We start from the raw sequence: 24,402 nt of genomic DNA, 5'->3' as shown, positions 1-24,402 counted from the left end.
GAAGCTCTTTGAGACAGAGGATGGAAAAGGTACATTTTATGATAAACCGGATAGCATTGTCGTGTGATGATTTTGCACTGAATCAAATTCCATGAATTAAGTAAAATTTGTGATAAGTGGGCACGCATCTACTAGATTTACGGGTTGGCAGTGCCTTCCCCTAAGCATGTTGTATAACTTTTGTGTTAGATGGCGATCGTTTATACTTCACTTCGTGGGACACCATGCGTATTTGTGTTTCGTGTTTGTGTGGTACAATATATAACGTTGTAGCAACTACTTCATTCGACATTTGGTTTATATAGATGCAGTAGAGCTTCTTGCAGAAATTGGAAAATACCATAAAACAAAGAAATAATTCCAGTTAGTAAGAAAGATCTGGAGATGATACAGTCTGCGAAATACCTAAAGCTCAGATATAAAACTTCACATATTCTAATTACTCATGCACCCCGCCTCCGATTAGGTTGCTTTATTGGTCTGAATTTTTTCACTTTTCGACTTAGTCTTTGGTTTCTTCGGGCGCTTTGGTTTCTTTGTCCGTTTGGTACGCTTGCTCTTCCCGGGCCGAGCAGTAGTCTTGGATTTGTCTCGCAAGAATATCTGAACATCTTCATCGTCTTTATGAAAACACCCCGCCACTGATGGCAGCTCGGCACAAATTCCGTGTGACTCCCCTTGGTACTGCAAATATAGAAAAACCATAGGTATCTCATGTAACGTGAAAAAGAAACCTAAACCACGATAAATATCCAATTATTTTGAGGAGATACCGCAAAAAAAAAAAAAAAATTGGCCCAAATGACGAACGCGTCTGAATTTCACTCAGGCAACGCGATTATTCCGATGATCGCATCCCATATATTTTAATAGACGTCTGGGTTGTGTGCGTTTTATGAGCGCGCACGAGCCATAACATAGACCCGATTGCGCTGCGCGCCTACGGACGTGATGCCTTGCCTACTCATGAGAGCATCGTACAGTCCCAGACTGCCAGCCCTTGGCATAGATCAGCTCACGCTCACATGCCTTTGACAGTGCTAGGTGAGCCCATAGAAGGAGAGAGAAGAATGAAAGGACTTCAAACCCGGTAGGAAGATCCGATTTGTTTTCCTGAACTGGGTAAAAATGAGTGAATAAAGAGGAATAAAGCTCACCATTGGAGTGACCGCAGGCACAAAAAAAAAGTTGGCAGTCACTTTAGAATACGCTAAAGAGCGTGAAGCCGAAAGCCTGCGCGATCACGAGGCATATTCATTCATTACCTGACATTTTCTTTTGAAATCGTTGTTGCTTCTGATCATATCTTTCTCCCACGAAAGGTCGTGCGTTCGAGTGTCTAAATAATTCTACCTTATAAACTTCGCCCTAAATAGGACAAAAAGTGACTGGTTCGACTCCCACCAAAAATTGTGAGTTCGCGCGCCTTAACTTTATTTTATGTAAATGTGCCTTAATTAACTTTGCCTTAACGCCAAAGGTAGTGGTTTCGACTCTTGATCTTCACGATGTAAATTCGAATTCATCTTGGAGATATGGCCGGTTCTCCCATGATCTCTATGTTGAGTCGCCGGTTCGTGTTCCTCCACACAAACGGTCGTGGGTTCGACTCCAATCAAAGGTCGATGGCTTAACTCTGAGCAAAGGTCGTGGTTTTTGGACTATTGTCCTATACGGTGTCAATTGGAATCCAACTTGGAGATATGGCTGGTTCGCCCTTATCTCCTAGTCGGTTCGACTCCCACCAAAGTTCGAGGCCTCGACCCCCACCAAAGGTTGTGGCTTAGAGTGCCATAATTAACTATATCCTAATTAACTGTTATTTAATTCTATTCGCCTTAATTACAAAAAGTCGTGGGCACGACTCCCACCAAATGTCGTGGGCTCGAGGGCCTTAATGAACTATATGTTAATTAGCAGTACCTTAATTAACTTCATCCTAATTAACACCAAAGATCGCGGGTTCGACTATCAGTGCTGGCACCATCAATTTTTGAGCCATTGAACTTTGGTCAATGAAAGGTGGATGGTTCGACTCCCACCAAATGTCGTGGGTTCGAGTCCCACCAATTCTCGTGGTTTGCACGATTAATTCTGGTACCATAAAGCCGGACGGTCAATCTTTCGATAACGCCGGACATTGGATTTTTCGACCGATGGGCCAGTTTATGCTCTCGCCATAAAAATGACACTCAAGTGTAATTGCGTGCACTTGTCAGCAGGTAAATACGCAAAGTACTAAGAAAAGCAGCGGCACGAGCGACGATTGTGACTCCGACATAAGTGTAGGGGACACAAGGCGCAATCCCGCATCCTTGTCCTAATAAATGTTAGTAAACGAAAAAATGCCTGGATATCCTCACATAATGGCGGTAGCGATCGGACTGCCTCACACAAGCACAGCGGCAATTCGTGTGACGGTCCCTGCCACATAGACGGCGTCTTTGGTTAGCCTTTTCCGCACCGGTCCGATCACCAGTATCGAGGCGTTCGCATCTATCGTCGCTTAGAACGGTACAGAAATTTGCCTCCATTCTGCCCTGTGGATGCACAGCGAATCTGTTGCCGTTGAGACAAGCACCACCTCCACAATCGAAGCACGTCCCGTGCGCACGCACGTGTGTGGAAGTGCAGTATACATCGTGATTTTTCTACTCCCTCCGCCAAGATCAAGTGCGTTATAGAAGTAACTGAATTTCTCAAAGTAAATTGCGGCAGACAATTCGTAAAGTACGACTTGCACGCAAGCAGCTACCGACACGATAGCGTCGAAATAAAATTTGAATATAGGAGAAAACCTGTTTCCCGTAAACTGAAAGATTGCCGTTTAAGCTCGGTCTAAATGGTCGCGGCCGCCAGGAGGCGGTATTGTTTTAATGCGAAATATTTACTAGCCTCGTCGAGCCGAGTGGCACCGTCGCCGCGGATTTGACCTTCATTTGACTGCAGCTGCACCCTAGCTTTGGCAACGCATCACGTGACTCACCGTGCCGAGTTCCGGCGCCGCCACGTGCGCTAGCCGCGCTACCGCCGGCTTGCATGCGCTCACCGCAGCTGTGTCGCCGCCTGACCACGTGACTCGCCGAGCACCCGGCTAAGAGGACCGCCTCGCTCGCCTAGTCAGTGCGAGCTTCGCCTGGGATGAGAGCGAGGCTGGGATACCTTGTCTCAGCGTTACGCGGGAGCGGGAAGCTTTGAGCCGTCGTCGCCAAGCAGTGTCTGACCGACCCGCGGATATCGCTTGGAGAGCTGCTTCACTGGAGAGGGTCTGGAATGCAACTGCCGGAATGTAACAGGAGTCGCACCTTCGAGATCAATCTAGCGACCGCGTAGCCGCCCTGCCCGTTTGTGCTTTGACTCTGCACATGTTCGCGGCGTCTCTTTATATGTCTAGCACTTGCGCTTTCCCTGAGGCAGAACAGGCGTGCCACTGCCGAACGATGCTTGTCTACCCAAGCCTACTCACAGTCGACCTAGGCACAGCCATCATACCTGGCTTAACGATGATAACAATTATAGTTAATGAATTATATAACAATTATAGCTAATCAATTATATAACAATTACAGCTAATCAAAGGTTAACTAAGTGAAACCATGCTTTCCCTTTGCATATCCAGGGTTAGCTGAGCTAAGCCACAGCCAATTTTTTGGACAGCGTGCGTCATGATGTCAATTACGGTGGTCGCACACGCTGTGCGACAGATGCAACGGGCAGAACGCCCACGCATCAAGGGCAGCTACATTGTGTGCACACTTATGTCACGCGCGCACGCAAGTGTGTGGAAGTTCGGCGTACATCCTCATTCTCCAATGGCCTCGGCCAAGCGCAAGTGCGTTATTGAACTATTTGAATTTCTGAAAGTAAATTGCGATAGAAAATTCGTAAAGGCCGATTCACACACCAGCTGTAAGCATGATAGTTTCGGATCGTGATTCGAATGTACGAAAAAAACATGATTCTGTCACGCGGAAATTCAGACAAAGCCCTTTTCTGCTGCCTTTTGAGGTCTGTCTGAGTGGTCACGTCAGTTAGGTGGCACTACACTTTCTTCCGTGAGCGCAGAATGAGCCGAGGAAACATCCCGTCAAACTACAGGCAGCAGCTTTGCTCTAAAATGCGCAACAGAATAGCAACCATTAGGATAAGGTTATGTCGAAATTGCGCATGTGCCGAATACCACTGGCTAGATCGGGCGCAGTGGTTCGCGAGCATTTCGCAGGCGCGCAGTACACATGGGCTGTCGGAGGAATGAATATCCCTTGCTCTGCACGATTGTTTTTCGTACCTGCAGTGACGAAAAGTTGGACTGTCTTTGTTCCCGCCTAACATACTTGTGCAAATGTTATAACGTCAGCCAAAATAACTGCTCTGTGACAATGTGGAGCTAAATCGTAAGCACTGTCGGCCACAGAGCCCAGCTGGCCCAGCGGGTTCGCCCAGCAGCCTTGTCGGTGACTGCCAGGGGAGCCGTCAGTGACGGCACGCCGTGTTTGTCGCTCGCACAGGCATGCTTTTATTGACAGTGTTCGTGCAAACGAAATAATGTCATCGAAAGATTTATAATAATTATTTGAGACATACTGACGAGTATAGTGAAGCCTTCCAAGCGCACATGCAAGGCGCCGGGTTTAGATGGAGTACGCGTCAATCGTTCGTTCGTACGTTTGTACCATGTGTCCTGAATTACCGTATGTTGCAAGATTATGGCTCAAAGAAACTACCCATTGTGAATCGTTCTTCACAAGGATTACCGCTTTGTACGAGCTGAAATGCAGGCTATGTGCAAGAGCGGACGATTGCTGGCAATGCCGATCGGAAACGAGTGAGCACAGCAGTATAGCCTTCAGGATTGCTTCGACCGCACGCAATGCCCTCGGAGGCCACAGCAGAAGCATCCGGTAGTAAAAATTGCGTATTGTCTGTAACGCGGCGCGACCGCGTGGTACGGCTACTTAGAATAAAAATGTTAAAATTGTAATTTTCCATCAATTTATTTACATTAGCAGCGCTGTGCTCGACATTTTAGGCCCCCAGCTTTCATTTTGGTGAAAGACCCGGTGGCAAACTTTTTATTCAGCATCTCTTTAATATAGAAGCAGTTGAGTAAGCAGGGAAGTCTGTCAAGAGCTATCTATTACGTACCAAAATAGAAGGCCGTTTCTGCTTATATAACTGCAGTCTCTCCAGCAAGTTGAATGCATCGTGCTCCATGATGCCGTATGGACACGTGTACTTGTTCATACTTTTTCCGGGGACCGCATTTCACCCGTAGGAACCTAAGATTACTACTCAGCGCAAAACGCGGCTTCAGGCATTGAAACTTCCTCCACTGTGACCTTTGATTTCACCTGTTGTCTATATTATCGCCGAACATTGCGTAATCGGATTGCATGCGCGACGCGAATACGGTTGAACTTCCTGGATGATACGTGAGCAGCAGCAATTACGCTGTAACATTGAAGTACGCTTGAATTAATATTGAACGTGTCGAAATGGTAGATTATATTTCGACGATTAGCGAGTGCGGTCGACACTATCGTTGTGCTGAATGTTACTCATGTTGCTGGAAAAGGGTTCCACCAATAAACAGTGAGTTTCGTTACTTTAGTTGTGCCCTGTGGTTCTTCACCCTCATTAGAACGGTGCAATATTTCTCTACTATAAAACAAAATAACTTAATCACAGGAATAACCAGTTGGCGGCATGAAATAGCAAGTGCATAGCAAGAGGCGAACCAAGCATCTCGCTAAGTGCGACTGCGTGCGCGATGCGAATTGTGATATAAATTCAAAAGCGTACTTTAGCACCAGTGATTGCGGTGAACCTACAATATGCCGTGTACAAAAATCCTACCACTCCATGAAGCAGTAGAACATGCTTCGGTAAATTCGGCGGTGTGAACAGGAAGTCTGCAGCTGCATGCGTGGCGTACACTATGCAAGCGCGTTTTTTCACGCTTTTATTGCTCATTGCGGTTGCTGGCACCGCGGTTGTCGTGCGTTTCGTGGTAATGACAGACGCCATGGACAATATCACGGCGCACTGCAACGCATTTGCTACTTGATAGTGACAGCGCTGACTCGGATGTATCAAATTTTCATAAGTGCGTCGCATCGGACACAGAAAACGACGCCGAAGACACCGCTTTTGAGCGGGCATTCACCACAATGTTTCACTTACGCTGGCACGGAACAAGGGAAGCGAATGGCCGCATGCAGGAGGAACAAGTGAAGGTTTAACATGCTGCGACTGGAGCAATAAAATCGCTGCAGTTGCACGCGTCGCAATACAATTTCTGGAGGGGCCATTTCACGCCACTACGATTTCAACGATGCTGGTGGCTGGTGCAACACCCAGGCTTGCTTGTTGCCAGCTTTCCAGGAATGCGACGCATATTTTTTTTCTCATGCACTAAAATAAGAACCCTGTGCGTAATAACGATAACGACCTGTCTTTAACCAGAGCATATAATACGCTTCTATTATAATCTAAAAACGCTTCGAAGTTTGTATTTGTTTAAATTATCTTAAAGTTGGGGCTGAAAACCACAGATTATCATAAACCTGTGCAAATGGCACAGACGGTATTGTTCTTTCAGTGTAAATTAAGGAAAGCGTCTCAAACTGTTACTCTGGTCAGGTACTGAACATCTGTTATATCAGTGTTAGAGCACGCAAATAGGAGCCGTGTCAAACAGTATTAATTAAACAAAAACGTGCGGCATGGTCAGGTTAACTAACCAATGCCGGGCGCACGACTTTGCTGAGAGAAAGCTATTGTTCTTGCTGAATTGGTATAGCTCCCTTCACCCGCTTTTTAAAATTTTTTAGCCCATTTTAAAGCTTTGGCTCAATCTCTTCCGTAGGCACGCACCCTCTTTAATTAATGAAAACTAATTCATCATGGAGGCCCAGCAGTGGGCGACGGCGGTTGAATCAGTTGTTTTATTGTGGTTTGATACTAAACGAAAGCACCGCCCAAGTACTCCGCACAGATGGTTAAGCAGCGAACTGAAACGTGCGGCCCAGGTGTATCTCACTGAGTTTATCCCTGCGGTTCATTAAACGACGGCTTGGTAGGCGGCCAGATCCATGGTACGCAGTTGCTGCTTGCGCTCAGCTGCACGAACCTGCTATATTGCCCTGGCTACACCATCGGCACAGCTTAGACGAGCTCGTTCCCGGCTTTGCTCGCGTGTTGCTGATGGAAAGCTGCCTGCTCCTCACGAGTACGAATGACGCGTGGCCTACCCATTTCGAAGTCGGGCAGAAACTGCTGCGGGTGCACTCGGCTGCGACGGAGATCAACGACGTCACTACTGGCGCAGCTAATCTCATGCCTCTCTCTTTTTGTTTGTTTCTTTTTTGCGCATACGCATGGCGTTTCACCGGATGAGCTTTCGGCGTGCAGGTGACAGACGGGCGGACTAATCGGCTAGCCATATACAGCTTCGTTGTAAATACGCCTTCGCTGTAATAAGAAAGTGCTAGGAAATGCTCAAAGTAGAACGTAATGTTGTATTCCCCAAAGGATTGCATTAGCAAAATGTTATGCCTGGTTGAATTGCCTGCATTCACTCAATGAACAAAACAAGGGAGAGGGATTTTTTTCTTGCTGAACAGAAGTTGCTTAAATAATAATAGCTTACTACATATTGTTCTGAGGGAAAGTGCTATGCCTTGACAATATCTGTAAGCTTTTATATGAGCTTTGTTCATGAACAAGAATGGAATAAAACTGTTTACCTTTGCAACTTTCAGAATTCAAACATTCCAAAAGCTTTGAGGAGACCAAATTGAAACTTTAGGATATTCAGGATAAAAATGTCCCCAAATACAAGTGGAGACTGCATACACTCGTCTAGGGTGGTTGAGTGCCTGCCTGAGAACTGCGCCAGCACGCGTGGCTCCTACATCGCGGCATCTCCTAGGCTCAACGTACGATTCACCTATGGCTCGTGGACGCTTCAAGCGTCATGACCTTGCGTAGTCTTATTGCAGTGTCAGCCTGTGCTTTTTTGCGAAATATCGCGGCCACCTTGGCCGAAGAGCGATTGCGTCTGCAGATGTGTTTAGCATTTACATATATCTTATTATGCGCAGGTGTTTGATCATGTTCCGATGGTTGCGCACGCTGTGATGTGATCACAGCGTGCGCAACGATGCCGGGGCGCTCTTCAGCGGCCCGAGATTTCGTCCATTCAGAGTCGTTGGGTGTCACACACCCAGGATGATACCAAAACTAGCCAATAGAGAGCGCCACAGCGTTTCTGAATAGACATTGCGAACAAAGAACCCATCTTACTCGCCATGGATGCCCAACAGTTGCCACGGGTCGAGCGACAGGGGGTGCTTGCTCGCGAAAGACAGCGACGCCGGAGGCCCGATTCATCTGTGCGACAACGTGAAGCAGAAGCCAAGCGTGAAAGAAGAGAGGAAAATCACCAGCTTCGTCAGGAAGCAGTCAAGGCTCGACAATAGTGAAGGAAATGGAATCTTGCGGTTAAAGCTCAGGCAGCTCAAGCGAAACGGCAGAAAAAGCAAGCTAAACCTAATTAGGTTAAATGCAAGCTGCACGCAAACGTAGGGGAGCGAATCGCTAACTTCTAGTCCAGCAAGCAGAAGCGAAACGGCAGAACAGGCAAATGAATCATCATGTTCCAGACATACAAGCAAAACACAAATAAACCGAACAGAGGAAAATCTCGAGCTTCGTCAGGAAGCAGTCAAGGCTCAACAACAGCGAAGGAAATGGAATCCTGCGGTTAAAGCTCAGGCAGCTCAAGCGAAACGGCAGAAAAAGCAAGCTAAACCTAATTAGGTTAAATGCAAGCTGCACGCAAATGTAGAGGAGCGAATCGCTAACTTCAAGTCCAGCAAGCAGAAGCGAAACGGCAGAACAGCCAAATGAATCATCATGTTCCAGACATACAAGCAAAACACAAATAAACCGAACAGAGGAAAATCTCGAGCTTCGTCAGGAAGCAGTCAAGGCTCAACAACAGCGAAGGAAATGGAATCCTGCGGTTAAAGCTCAGGAAGATCAAGCGAAACGGCAGCGAAACTGATAATCAAGATGGCTACTCTTCGAGTGAACACATGTCGGCGCTGCTCCGTTTCTGTTTTCCAAAATCATCAGAAGTCATTGGTTTTCTTTTCAGGTAGTTTCGAACAGTGCACAACGTATTCTTTTACGCAATAGTTTCCGCATGTTCATGACATAGAACAGGACTACAATGTAGCCCGCAGAGAAAATTCAGGCGGACAGTGACAAAACTTAGCAACTACGTATTTCAGCGAACGCTGCGCTTTGTGAGGTAACGTAGGATTTGGGTATTCAACTTAGTTTTAGTTTTTTTTTTCTGTAGCACACGTAATGGCTAGCCAGTGGACTGGACAAATGTGTTATTGTCTATTCTTGCCTTTTCAGAATGTGCTTGTTTTTGCTGTGGCTGCGAGAAAAAAAAAACCATGCATGAGCTCTCAACGAAGCTAACTAAGCGACGTTAGCTCTAAGCTACGAGCAAGTGTTTAGTTTATTGGAGAGAGCGCAGAGTGCGACTTTTTTATCTGTTGTGTAACATTTTATTTTTTTTTGATGCTGGCATATGAACCCGCCGCATATGAGAACACAATGTATCCAGTATTGATTTTGTTCCTTCGTTAGCTGCGCTTAGACTGCTTTAGTGCGTTACCGCGGGAAATGATTTTGTCTGGCCACTGACTACGTCGCTTCATTTTGTCTGGCCACTGACTACGTCGCTTTATAGTTAGTGGCAACACTAGACTGCGTGGCGTTGCGTAGTCTCTGCACATTTTGAAAGCACAGTGCGGAAGGGACTAGTACCCGAGCCACGAAGCTATGGTATCATGAAGCTCGTGGCCACAAAGAATTGCTCGCATGTTGTCTGCTTGCCTCACTTCCTGACCCTGACAAAGAATAACTACATGTATGAATGGTAGACTGCAAAAATGAGAAACAAATGGTGAAAATTTGCGTAAATTGAACTGCAACAACACATTTAGTAAAAAAAAAAGTAATAAAGCAACATGCGTCCTTGTTTGACGTAACTAATACTGTACAGTTCACGTAATGTGTCCACCGCTTTAAATTATCAGGACTATTTTCTACCTTGTGCCATTCTGCTAGACATTGCTACGAAAATTGCTGACGCACAATTTGTTTGCGACGGCTCATTTCGCGACCGAACGCGAGGAATTGACGGAGGCCGCGCGGGAGGGACTGCGACTCCGTCAACAAGTGCTTACTTTACGCGCATGCCCGTGCGCCGTATCTTGAAATTGATCTGCAGACGAGTCATGCCTTTCCGCACGCTGTGTTCTCGCCGTTCTTGCGTTGAACCGATAGATCGCACGAAAGTTCGCTTGCTGCTGTGGCTGCGCTTGCTCATACCAGCGTATTGACAGCGAGTTTCCGCTCTCACCTAGTGCGAAGTGTTCATGTTTGATTGTGCGCGCTGAGGCCAACTTAGTAAACGAATGTTTGCAAGTTTAAACTGCCGATATAACTAGTATCATTACTTCATATAGCTGTCTACTAATTTGATATCACAATCGGTGCTTCGTCTTTCTGGCGAAAGTGCCACTTTTTTTTGGTGGAAAAAATTAAAAAAAGCGCATGGACCATATAGCAAAATCCGGCTTATGGATGTGAATTGCATGAAGAAGAGGACTTTACTTGAGCAACAGATTGCAGTGGTCAGGTTGCCAGTTAAAACGATTCACTGAATAAGTTAATAAGTATTCTATTTGAAGCATATGTATAGATTCCGAAATTGAGGCGAAGTAAATCGTCGTATCACTTGACTAATCGGCTTCCTTTCCGCAATTTCAACATGTGCCATCAAGTGAATAGCAAGATTAGTTTACAAGAGTTATAGAAGAGGAAGTCATGACAGAATGTGCACGTTCGTTTTAGATATCGCGTTCTAACGGGCTGCATGGTTTAGAAAATTTTTGAACCATAGTTACACAAACGGTATGTCAGTATTATCATGAATAGGTGACACGCATAAAAACAACCGACAAAACGACCAAGATAGTGGTAGGGTGGTAATTACACTTGTAGCTAAACCAGTCGACACCAACCTATATTTTTCTTTCTTTGTCTTTATTGACTGTTGCTCCTTTGAAATGGAGAAATAGTGATTCCGAAGCTGTCGCCTTTTGTATGCTTAACGGTACTTGAAAACGCAAAACACAGACGCCTCAATTAACCTTAGTTTCACACATCCGCCAGCTCAGTGCATACTGGCAATAATGAAGCTCGTCAGTGCAATGTTCTGCATAGGCTTCTAGATTTTTGAAACAAACAGCGGCCACCATCATAGAGTTATGTGTGCGTTGAGCGTTTGTGTGTTGTGTGTATGCATGTTTTATTTATCCATAGAAAAATGCAAGCTTTACAGTGAAAAAATGTTCAGGTGAGAACACTTTTGCTATTTTGCTACGATGGGTAAACCAATATCTGGCCTTATACAACAGTTCCCTTTTACATCAAAAAGCATTCAATTCTATCGGCATATTGAAAATACTTACATCTCTTCAATGTGCACTTCACAATATCCGGACACTGTGACATAATGCATACCTACCATGATGCCTCACATGCACTGCACACCCATCTTGATGCTATCTTGTGTCGGAAATTTGTGCTTGAATACATGCCGTGACTAATTCAAAAAAAATTACTGGCAGGGTCGGGGGAGTTCCGTAACTTGGCCAGCAGCGTCTGTTATACGCAAAGATGTGCGTACTTATTTACATCGCTTACCTTGCTTTAAATGAGCATGTACTTTTTCATGTTCTTCCTTCTCTACGTACGCGTGCGATCAATGGCAAGCGGACGCTCATCGATATCCTGGGAAATTGACTTTTAAGCTGTTATAACACCCGGAGGAAACGCGATGCTGCTTGTTTTCTGAACCTAGTGCGCATAAGCAGTTCTATTAATATTCCTGTTTTCATATTTATCTGCCCAGTGATGTCTTAATGTAAAATAAAACAAAAATTCATTTTCTTCTACATTATCCTAAATTACAATTGATTTCTTACAGCTACTCAGAGAAAAAAGTGTTGACCATGTTTAACAGCAGCGCAGTAAGTAAAACGGATACACACGAGCGCTACTGTGACCTTTGTCTTTCTGCTCTGTAGGTGAACATATTCAGCTTTGAGCACATAGCCTAATTTTCGTTTTGAGACCAGCTGCACATTTACGTTACACTTGTTATTTTATAATGATTATGTGACGCGCGATAGTAAAACTCAAACATGAGAGAGGTTCACATGGAAATGGAGGCTAGAAGTGATAGATAGGGGTCCAACAATGAATATCGGCTGCAGTCAACGTTTCTACAAAAAAAAAAATGTTCGTCAGAGCGGCAACTGCCCTCACGAAGAGAAATGCCCTTTCAAAGCGTTGGCTTCAGCGACATTCCTGGTTCGCCCGTTATTCATCAGGATATAAAATTGTCTTTACACGTCACACTTCTGTACAGTGGAACAGAAAAAAGTGTGAAGTAACAGAAAAATATAAACAGAAAAGATATTTTTGTGCCTCAAAAGGGATAATTGTTTAGCACATACATTTTCTATAAAATAAAATTCAAAATATTATTGAAATAACAGAAAAATTTTTTACAGAAAACATAACTCTTCTTGAAATACAAAACAGATAACTGCCTTTAAACACAAAATTTCTCTTAATGTCAAACAGAAAGAGCTTGTTAAATAAGAGAAAACGGAAAGACAGAGAAGAGAGCTTTACGGAAATTTTCTGGCAGCTGCCTTGCCAGAAAATTTGTTTTTTTAGGGAAAATTTTTTACAGGGTAGATAGCCAGCAGTACCAGCAAAAAAATAAAGGCAGCTTCAATGCATTTGTGGGAATTGACATTACGCGAAATTTTCATGCAACGATCCATGAAATTTTATGAAACTAATTGCAATGTGCACAATCTTCAATATTTTCATCCAATGCAGCACGAACTCCATTGCAATGTTTTCTTATGAATTGCACAAGTTACAACCTTAAAGTCGTAATGCATACCTCGGTCGGTGACATCGCTCAAGAGTCAGTTTATTAAGGCCTCGACCGACCCGTGAGGAAGCGTTCGAGCGAGCCTTGCCGAGTAAAATTTAGGGGATTATTAGTTGGGAGCAAGCTCGGTTGAAGATAAATTTGGCTGTGGCTGAGTCCGCGTGAGCTAGGCTGAGTAGGCTACCAACACACGGCATTAAATAACACCATGGAATACATTAGTAAGCAGCTGCATCTCGCACTATAACAAAAAAAGAGATTCCGATAGAAAAATATCACGCTTCTTTTGTGTGTCCTGCAAGTTGCACGACATTTTGAATGATACTTTAATTGTAAAGGCAGTAATATTAGGATGTGGTCGTATGAGAGTATGCAGTAATACATGTAGTTGGGAACTCATAGGCAACTTTGCAGCTATGTTGTTAGGCATCGCTTATGCGTCATAGTACGTCTGCTTACTTTATTAGCAGTGGAGCAGCAAGAACCATTCGCACATGAAAGGTTGTAAACACTCGCAGGAACAGATGATAAAAACAAGAAACAAGGTGCTGATAAAAATACTGTTGAAAAAACCAAACTGTTTGCCTGCTTTCTCTATTGCTGTATGAACCTTACAGGAGGTAGAGAGAGAGAAGTAAACAAAGGCAAGCATACATACGGCGAAGTAGTTTATTAGACTACTGACTGTCATATTACTGGCAGCAAAAATTAAAAAAATCAATGCACCGAAGTAAGAGCAATATGCAATTAGCTTTTAAAATGAGGCTTAATGCATGTGCAGTAAGGATACAACGTCGGCAACATATTGATGTTTTATTGATTTGCGTGTAGGAATAAATTATACATCAGAAAAAAAGAGATCAAGTTGTTTAAATGATGCTTTTCGTGCGGTTAACGGTTGTGAAAAAATTACACTGCTGCTTATTCCTAGTCAAGCCGTTAAATATGTTGTTATAAAAAATTCACTACAGTATATAGTGTGCACGCTCGCTTGGACGCCTCGCAGCAGAAGTAATGTAATTTTGAAATGTCATAATTCACCGGGAAAAATGCGCGTGAGAGCCGAAACCGACAGGTAGCAACTAAATGGCCACGCGTATAGCGCGATGTCGAAAACATCGGATACTATGCTATCATGTCACATCCCCTCGGCCCAGCTTTTGACCACAGTTGCATACTGTTTAAATTGCGCCATCCGTAAAAACATACCGCGCTACAACTGTGTTGTTTTTGCGTATCACGAGTAGCTTGTAGGCGCAACAAACCAGAACATTGGAACGGCATCTGAAGATGATATCTTCTCGCGAGGAGCACCTCGTGCTATTGAAAACTCGCATCGCTTATGAATAATGGAAAAGCGCGCAAATATACGTACTGTCCGCACCCAAAGCCAACGTGAAAAAATAACGGTCGCTTGATTAGCAGTGACGCGTGTAATAAACGCGTAGAAACCAGACCACAGGATTTCACCGAGTTTTCATCTGCCTAGTTCTCGTGTCGGTGCTGATGGTACGAACCGCTTGCGTAATCAGCGGCTCAACACAATTAGTCGCACTGTTCGAGGCTTGCTGAGCGAACGTTTATAGATAAAAAGTGTGTAAACATTGTGTTGAGCGACCGATGCTGTTTCCCAAAACAGGCCACAAAATACCTCTTGCGGAACTCGGCGTAATTCACGCGGAAATTCGCAGCGATCGTTGCGATTGGTGCAACGCGCGACTAACCGGTTGGTCGCAGCCGCAGAATGAGGGGGCGGGGGGGGGGGGGGGGGGGCTTCTCAAAGGACAATAAAATTCTGCAAGACGCACCAGGTCGCACGTTAACACGGCGATGACAATTAAGCAACCTCTGTGCGGGTCAAGTACGACACATTTGCCTCTTGGCCTACGTGAACGGTCTTGGCAGCACTGATTTGTCCAAAACCTATGTTTAAATAAGAAGTGCATTTTCGCCCGCCTGAACGGGTTCAGCAGCTAATGTATACGCCTTTCTACAGTCGATCCATATCATTATTCATGTGCTGCTTTCTAAATCTCACAATACAATTTCCATAAAAACATACTTCAAACCTAGTTAGTAAATGTTCAAAATCCAAAATATTCGGACAAATATTATCGGTTGCGTGAAAAAACATCGCTTCCTTTTTGTTGGCACAATGTGCATCCTGTGAAGGAAACCATTGATTCATCGTGGTTTGGAGGCCTACGCGTAGAAATGCCTTGCAAGACTTGATCCGGGGAAAAGTGGTAGAAGAAGATGGAATAACAACCAATCAAATATGGAGGAAACAGCATGCTTGAAGAACTTTCGGCCTTTAATATGCAATGCCTCACGACTTCAAGTGTACGAGAGGACTGGAACAATGCCCACATTATGCTAAACTTCACTTTTCTAATAGATAGACAAAATTATCCACATATCTAAGCTATTCACTTCACTCCTGCTCATTTCCTTTCCGTCTTTCCTTTTTCTTTAGTTCTTTTTTCTAATTTATAGCCTTTAGAAGTATGTTGGTTTGTTCTGTTGCGAATGCCTTTAACTACTGTTTTAATTTTACGCTACCTATTGAATATGTATGATTTTGCAGTTTACTACATTTACTTTGTATAATCTTCCACCTAGTGACTACTGTATTGATGCTTTATGCTGTGTATTTCCTCTAATGTGTATATTTTCTGACAGTAGGTCCCCTTTCAGGCACATGCTCTTGGACCCCCTTCTGTATACTTGTATACATGTGTGCCTTCTGTACTTCTGTATGCCTTCTGTACTTGCATACATGTATGTAAGCATGTATGCCTCCTCCTTATTAAAGAAATAAACTGAAACTGAAACTACAAGGAGTGAGACTTTAAAGAACTGAAAATTATAGGTCCGTTAGCTTGTTTTCAGTGTTGTATAACATAACCACCAAAATAATTTCCAATAATATAACGGCATCACTTGAAATAAGTCAACCAAGAGAACAGGCCGGCTTGAGGTAGGGATATTCAGCAATGTATCATATTTAAGTCATCAATCAGGTAATCGAGAAACCTGCCGAGTACAATAAACTTTTCTTTATGGCTATCATAGATTCTGTAAAGGCATTTGATTCCGTCGAGATACCAGCAGTCCTAGAGGCATTACGTAATCAAGGAGCGCCGAAGGTATCCTTGATTACCATGGGAAATATCTACAACAATACCACAGCTGGCTTGGTTCTCCACAAGAACAGTAGAAAGTTAATGATTAAGAAAGGGGTCAGGCAAGGAGACGCCATCTCTCCCATGCTATTCGCTGCATGCTTGCAAGAAGTATTCAAGTCATTAAACTGGGAAGGCTTAGGAGTAAGGATCAACGGCGAATCTCTCAGCAGCCTTCGGTTTGCAGACGACAGTGTCCTGTTCAACAACACTGGGGACGAATTACAACAAGTGATTGAGCACCTTAACAGAGAAAGTGTAAGAGTTGGGTTGAAGACTAATATGGAGAAGACAAAGATAATGTTCAATAATCCGACAAGGGAACAAGAATTCAGGGTCGCCATTTAGCGCCTAGTCTCAAGAAAGTAGGTTTATACAGGGTGTCCCACCTAACGTTAGCCAAAGCTTAAAGATATGCAAATACAACGTAGCTGGACAGCACAAACGTAATGTTGTTTGCCGTCATTCCTCCTAATTAGATATTCAGTCTTAATTCATTATTCAACTTCTCAATATATTAAATGAAAAGTGTTAATTAGGAAATTGTAGAGTGACGTGAAAAACTTTTGTCCGTCAATACGTGCGACATAAAAGTGTTTTCCGTTCTCGAAAAAGCCCGCAAATGCACGCAAAGTGCCTCCAGCGGCCACACGGGCGGCAGTTTTACGTGCATTTGCAGGTTTATTTCATGCTCGGAAAAACACTTTTACGTAGTACGTATTGAGCAAGAGAAAGCTGCATCGGGAGTTTTTCATGTATGGTATGGTATGGTAAAACTTTAATGAAGCCCTGGAGAACGTGAGTCTTCACAGAGCGGGCCGCTCGCTCGTGGGAACCGGAAGGCTGAGCCCCTCGGCCGCATCGTGGGCCTGCTGGACAGCCCAGAGTTGTTCAGCCAGAAGAGGGCTGCAGAGAACCGCCTCCCATCTGGCCCAGCTGTTATCGATTATAGAGCGTGACCGGGTACGCCGCCAGAGCATGTGGTCTAACGCGGCTATTTCTCCACAATCGCGGCAGGTAGCATTGGTGTATCTGCATAGATTTTATGTAAGAGTGACGGATTGGGATAGGTATTTGTTTGAGCTCTATTGATCCACGGATGAGGAAGAAAATAGGTTCTATGGCTGAGATTGTAGTGTTTAGTAATCTGGTTATAGGTGGAGGGCGTGTCCCTGTTTTCTGGGGAGTCAACTTCCGATTGGTCGAGTGTACCGCGGCGGGCAAGTTCACGCACAGCCCCGTGAACCGACTCATTGACGTTGGGAGGAGCACCCTTTATATGACCCTGATGTGCGGGAAACCAATAAATGAAGTGGTGCGTGATTGCCTTGCCCCCAAGAAGTCTGAGGGCCTATTTGGAAACGGTGGCTTTTTCAAATGCTCTGACTGCATACCTTGAATCACTATCGATGACATCCCGTGAGCTATCCAGCAGGGCTAGTGCAATAGCCATTTGTTTAGCTATTTCGGAGTCCCTCGTCCGAACCGAGGCAGCATTGCTGATTCCTTGCAGACCATCCACAGTGACGATGGTGAACGGCTGACGTGCCTTACAAGAAGCGGCATCCACAAAGCTGACCTGTCGCTGATCACTGCGTATTTCCCTAAGGATGTTGGTCGCCCTTGCGCTCCTTCTACCGCGATTATGATCGGGGTGCATGTTCGTAGGTATGTGGGCGCGACTGTAATGTTCTAACGAATCGACGGAAGAACGTCAGAGAACTCCTCCGCTACTCTATCGGGGTGATACCCGAGTTCCAGCAAGATGGATGTCCCTGCCTTCGTTGTAGTGAGGCGAGTTAGCTGTGGACGCTCCTGCACCTCTGCAATCTCTTCGAGAGTATTATAAATGCCAAGCTGCATTAGGCGCTCTGTACAAGTGTATACGGGTAACCAGAGAACCCACTCAGTAATCTTCCCAAGCTGTGCATTCAATTTATCCCGCTCTGCCCGTTTCCATCGAAGCATGGCTGCCACGTATTTAAGTGGCACAGAACGAAGGCATGTATTAGTCGAATGACGTTGTCCTCCTTGAGTCCATGATGCCGATTTTATAGCCTCCCAACTAAACGAACAGCACTTTCAGTTTTCAGTTTCAGTTTGTTTATTCAGACATACATTTCCTGGTATGAAAGGACTAAAGGTAGATGAACTCTGTCTTTAGTCCAATTATCTAGCGTATAGTCTTGCCATTTGTACCGCCTGACTCAATGATCATGCCCAAGACCTTGATTGAACCGACTCTGGGTATGCGGCAACCGTTTTTTGTATATATGTTAATGTTTCTGTCTTCTAACGATGTCCACCCCTTGGGCCTTGGACCGCGTTTCTTGGGACTATACGCTAAGAGTTCCGACATCACGGGGGAGCATCTGAGACCGGTGGGTTCGAGATAGGTTTCGATAGTGTCTTGGCCTCCTGTAAGGCTCCCTCAACATGACCATCATTGCCTCCTGTGCACCATATAGTTATATCGTCAGCGTATATAGTGTGCTTGATACCTTCAATGTCGAGAAGCTTTCTGCTTAGGTCGACCATGGCTATACTAAATAAACAGCGGCAAATGACTGACCCCTGTGGGGTGCCCCTCTCGCCAAGTTCCAGCAGTTGTGATTCAAGATCTGCCACCCGGAAGTTAGCCTTCCTATCCGAGGGGAACGATCTAACATAGTTGCAAGATCTCTCACCCAGATTGAGCCACGATATCGAGGCTAGGATGTGCAAATGTAGAACGTTGTCGAAGGCCTTCTCAAGATGAGTCCCAAAACGGCCCGAGTGTCGCTAGAGTCGTTGTCTATGATTTGGTGTTTAATCAGTTTCATGGTATCCTGTGTGGATAGGCCTGGTCTGAATCCTATCATACTATGGGGGTAAATGTCGTTATTCTCCAGGAACCGGGTGAGTCGATTCAGGACCGCATGCTCCGCTACCTCACCCACACAGGATGCAAGCATGATGGGCCTTAAGCTGTCAACGCTAGGTGTTTTGCCAGGTTTGCGGATGAGTACTGCGAAGGCAGTCTTCCAAGGTAATGGGACGGTTCCATTCCTACAAATTTCATTAATGTCCTCTGTGAGGTATACGATTGATTTTTCATCCGGATTTCACAACGCATTGTTGGAGATGCCATCCGGCCCTGGTGCGGATCTACCATTGAGTCCATGTAGAACCCTACGAATCTCCTCAACGCCAAACTCCACATCCAGGTAGGAACTGGCCTGGCCCTGGTAATCGTGATGTACAGGAGACGGCCCTGTGCCGACTGGGAGATATTTGTCAGCATGCATGCGGAATAATTCATCCTCAGAGTTCATTCGTGCGGGCTCATCTATGGTTCAACCAATGACATGCCTCTGATTAGACTTAGTATTGGTCTCGTTAAGCAGATGCTTAAGCAAACTCGAAGTTTTACCATTGCGCATTTGGCCGTCTATCGAATTGCAAACCTCGTCCCACTGCTGTTTAGAGAGGGTTATACAATGCTTCTCAATGTGTTTGTTAATCTCAAATATCTTATTGCGTGTAGCTCCACCATTTTCTCAGTTACACTTTTCGTCTAATTATGATATTTAAGAAGTTTATTAAGTCAGATTAATCATCTAATTAGGCGGATTGAAAAAAAATTGTTTGAGTACCTCCGAGCGACCACAAACAACGTTGCCTTTCTTCTGTCCAGCTACGTGACATTTTCATATTTTAAACTCTGGTTCAAGTTAGATGGGACACCCTGTATAGGTCATATACTCACAGGGGAGGACCCTGATCGTGAGACGGAAATTTACAGAAGAATAAAGATGGGTTGGGTTGCATACGGCAGGCATTGCCAGATCCGGAATGGGAGCTTACCACTATCATTGAAAAGAAAAGTGTACAATCACTGCATCCTACTGGTGCTAACATATTGGGCGGAAACTTGTAGGTGGACAAAGAAGCTTGAGAACGAGCTATGACCACTCAAAGAGTGATGTAACTAAATATCTTAGGCGCAACGTCCAGACGGTCTCGATAAGAGAGCAAGCGGATTATAACCTTTATTCTAACTGACATTAAGAGGGAAGAATGGAGCTGGGCAGGCCACGTAATGCGTAGGATGGATAATCGGCGGACCATTAGAGTTACACGGGTTCCAAGAGAAGGAAAGCGCAGTCGAGGAGACCAGAAGTCTACATGAGGTGACAAAATTAGGAAATTTGTAAGGGCAAGTTTGAATCAGTTCGCGCAGGACAGGGATAATTGGAGATTGCAGGGAGAGGCCTTCGTCCTCCAGTGGAGATAAAGATAGGCTGATGATGATGATGTAGCTATATAATAATGAAGCGTGTTCTAGAAGGCTAGTTTGAAGGCAAATTTCCTACCTTTATCCCATTCTGTCATCCCATTCCCATTCTGTCATCCCATTCCGTGCCACTTAGATTCGCTGTGTTGTGAAGTGATCGAAATTTAGGAAACACGAGAAAAATACAGCTGCACTACACCGACCACGAGAGTTACTTTGCACTGCACCGTGGCCTACGAGACTGACAAGCTCACAGCGCCCCCGCGCTAGCCACCCTACCAGCGCCCCTGACGGAAGCGCCAAATTTTCCCCCAGCGGGGCCTCCCTAGGCAATGGCGGCGGCGTCGCGGTCTTTAAACCTCCTAATTCTAGCCACCCTACCCAAGGAATTCGTTCCGCAGAGTGCGCCACTGCCAGCGCCTCGTGAGGTCTTGCGGCGCAAGTGCAAAGCGATTGGCTAAATGCTTGGCGAGTCGTCTTCAAAGACTTGAAGATACCGGTGGTGGCTCCTTGCAGAGCGCGGCCACGGGTTCTCGTGCTCCCGCTAGCAGTTCCCACTAGACGTGCTCCGATTGCCAATCAGACCAAGTGCAGTGATGTCATCGCCGTCATTGATTTGTATCTATTTTATTACGTAATGTTACACTTGATTTTAAAGGCTGCTAAAGTAAGTACGTCATTTTTTGTCGTGTGTTAGTTCTTCGATCTTTCATTTTTGACGAGTGACACAAGAACACTTTGTTTTGGGCGCACCGATACGCAGTAGCCATGTGCAGCCTCGGTCGTATGAACCAATTCATGGGGGTATACAATTAGGAGGACTGTGCGCTGACAAGTGCGTCCTGAAAATATTGTGGCCGGTAGTGGTTTTATATATGCTGCATTGCTGTGCGGTGCAAGCACATGTGCCACTTACCAGCAATGCAGTTGCTGCCTGAACTTCTGTAGCGGCGGCAGGTTTTACCGTTCTTGGGATGCCGGCACAATTTTATTATTCTTCTGCACAAACAGCGTATCGCGCCGTTTAGTAGTTGTTCCTTGCCTCCCGCATTCTTATAATACTAGATGGCTCTCCTGCGGTATCTGTTTACGAGTTATTTTTCTTTTCGCATGCGAAATAATCTCTTATTACCAAATGGCACCCTAGGCGCAAATTCGTTTCCGCGGAAGAAGCGTGGAAGAAATAGAACCTCGACGTATCAACCGAGATTGAGGGGAGGTCATTGCTAATGTGCCCTTATTGGTTGTAATACTGCTTACGGGATGTACCTGCCTGCCCCTGCTGTTCTATATTTATTTATTTATTTATTTATTTATTCATTCATTTATTCATTTGCATTGATGAAATACTGCAGAAGACAGTCCATGCAGGGTGAGTAGAATACACATGGTTATTTACAGAGAACAGGATCCAACAAGTTTCTATACTGAATCAAAATTCTACAAGGGCAACAAGTTATATAGTCGACATTTTAAATGCGACTGGCATTTTTAGGGTACTTTGTAGACTTTCCAGGGGTAACTGTCTATGTACGTATCCATGGACCCTATAACGGAAAACTATTCCAATAAGTTTTTATTCCAATCTCCTGACGTCAATTGCGTAACCGGCGACGCAAGCATCGGGCGGTGACCCACGGCGTTGCCTGAACAGCCGAATGAAACGCTGACCTCGTTTATAGAAGGTGACTTTTGTTTGCTTTAAAAACGAATAAGATTGCCCACATTGAGCCCTTTCTTTAGTCTAATTGGCTGACAAGAGGCGAGGAGCACGCTTAATTAAGTGAGGAGGGTTTCGATGGGGCCGAGCCAGCGCACCGTAAATAGGTGACCGGATGAAGAGGCTGGTGCCGGCGTTTGCGATTGGTACACTTTCCCTTACTTAGCTTGCGGTGGCTGGTCGAAAATCGCGGCGGCGTTCAACTTAAAGTTAAGAATGTCGCTAAAACGTATCCTCCGCAAGGAAGAGTTGGCAGAGCGAGGTCGTAAGCGTGCCGAAACAGCTCGATTGCGTTATACCACCACGCAAGAAGTTTTGTTAAACGCAAATAAACGGCATGCACTCCGGCAGGTACGAGTGGCTGGTGCCCGAGTTGTCGACGGCAGCCATCTTCTATTTCTCTCGGAACGGGGCATTCTCCGGCTATTCAAAAAAAAAGAGAGTGCAGTTTTGCTCGGCATATTAATGCATACTCGACGCGTACACGTCACTTTGACGCAATGAGTTTCACGCTTTTGTGACGTCGAGCGACAGACTAGTGCAGTGGGTTCAGCCTGAAACCTTTTTACCAATAGCATGGGGCTAATGGCGAAACGGCGTTGAGTCAGAAATAATAATTTTTCTTCTGATCGGTCGAATCATGCATAATCATTGTGTACACGTCATATCAGATGGAGAGCTACCATCGTGACGTCGGTGACAGACAGGCGAAGTCCAAAAAAAGTTTCTGATCAATCGCGGAGGGCTGATTGCTTAATTGGAATAGAAAGTTTGGAATAGCTTTACGGTACAGCGCCCCATGCATATCCCTAAGCGTTATCCCGCCAACCTGGTTCACTGTGTAATCTATGGTCGAATGGTTAGAGCATCGGGCTGCAGTGGCGGGGGAACAGGTTTTGAAACCAGTCATGGTACCCCTGCCAGTTGGTAATTCCTGGAAGTGCGTATGAACTCGGCGGGCCGAGCAAGCGGCTCATGTCAATGTTTGCTGGCGCCGCCCTATGTATAAAGACGTTTACGCCATTCCACGATCACACCCGTCACGCTACGTCTGTCGCCCCATGTTTACGATACGCTAGTGCGCAACAGTGTCGGAGACATTTGCATAGATCACGTAGAGTAGAACGAAATCATTACCGTCGACGTCATCTTAGTCAATCCCGGTGCCATTAAAGTGACAGTGCAATGATTCGTGGCAATGCAAGTAATAGCTTGCTGCAAGATTGCTTTCATACGTTCTTGCGTGAACGCTTGGGAATGGGACATGCCGCTCGCCATCTGCGGAGACTTCAACATCGAACAAAGGACCGGTGGTGCTCTCAATGATCTCGTAATTTGCGGAATCAGACACTTGAGTCTTCACATATATTCTGCTTCTATAACCATTGCTCTCTGCTCGTCGTCATAATCAACAGATTGCAGGACAATTCGTTGTTTTCTACTATCTCTGCCGAACCGATGGACATTTCTAAAATGTACATATCGTTTGTACATATATACCGCCTGTATACATTCGAATGTACATTCTTATATCTTCAAATTTATATCGAAAGCACCCATACCACAAACTAATAAATAAGTGCACTGCAGTCTAATGCGTCATGCAACCCTCCCTCTGTCTTCTTAATTTCATCGCAAAATTTCATCACGTATAATCACTAATCATACACCTGTCGCGAAAACAAATGCTGCTTGCATTACCCTAGACAATAATCTCCATAGCATCAATGCCCTGCTAAGTTTACTAACCAAAATTATCCTTTTTCGATGTTTTAAGCACCATAACCAGGTCTATTGCGGTATTACGGACCCCAATGAAAACCGCCCGAAGTCGGGGCCCGACCTGACCCCGAAAGTCTTCCACCCTAGTCCAAACCAGGCAAGTGTCGTACCTTACTAACCTGACCAGAGCTGTGCACGGGATTTCAGGTAAGCTGCAGCCTGTGCAGGGCTCCACTCGATGGTTTTAGTTAAAATGCACTTCGTATCTTCCTGTCTAATGAGCTTCCTATCTGATCCTAGCTAGTGAAGTAAAACTATTTAGATGAGTCTAGTACACGATTGTGCGTGCACCTTTGTAAGGGTGTGATGAGGGCGTTTTAGGGCACGAGCGTGATCTCGAATTCTCCGATTTAGCTCCGCTCCTCTTACAGCAGCT

At 45.1% G+C, this 24,402-nt stretch overlaps 1 protein-coding gene across 1 annotated transcript in view; it reads right to left on the bottom strand.

Moving 5' to 3' along the window:
• Nucleotides 1-457: 457 nt before the first annotated feature.
• LOC126539783 (uncharacterized) overlaps nucleotides 458-24,402 on the bottom strand; it is a 32,496-nt gene continuing 8,551 nt past the window's right edge. Inside the window, exon 4 of the mRNA XM_072286311.1 lies at nucleotides 458-684. Coding sequence (XP_072142412.1) covers nucleotides 463-684 — 222 coding nt within the window. The 3' untranslated portion in view covers nucleotides 458-462. The remainder of the gene's footprint in view (nucleotides 685-24,402) is intronic.

The sequence above is a fragment of the Dermacentor andersoni genome, chromosome 2 (genome assembly GCF_023375885.2).
Source record: "Dermacentor andersoni chromosome 2, qqDerAnde1_hic_scaffold, whole genome shotgun sequence".
Classification (NCBI taxonomy): Eukaryota; Metazoa; Arthropoda; class Arachnida; order Ixodida; family Ixodidae; genus Dermacentor; species Dermacentor andersoni.
This window is presented reverse-complemented; position numbering and strand designations above follow the sequence as displayed.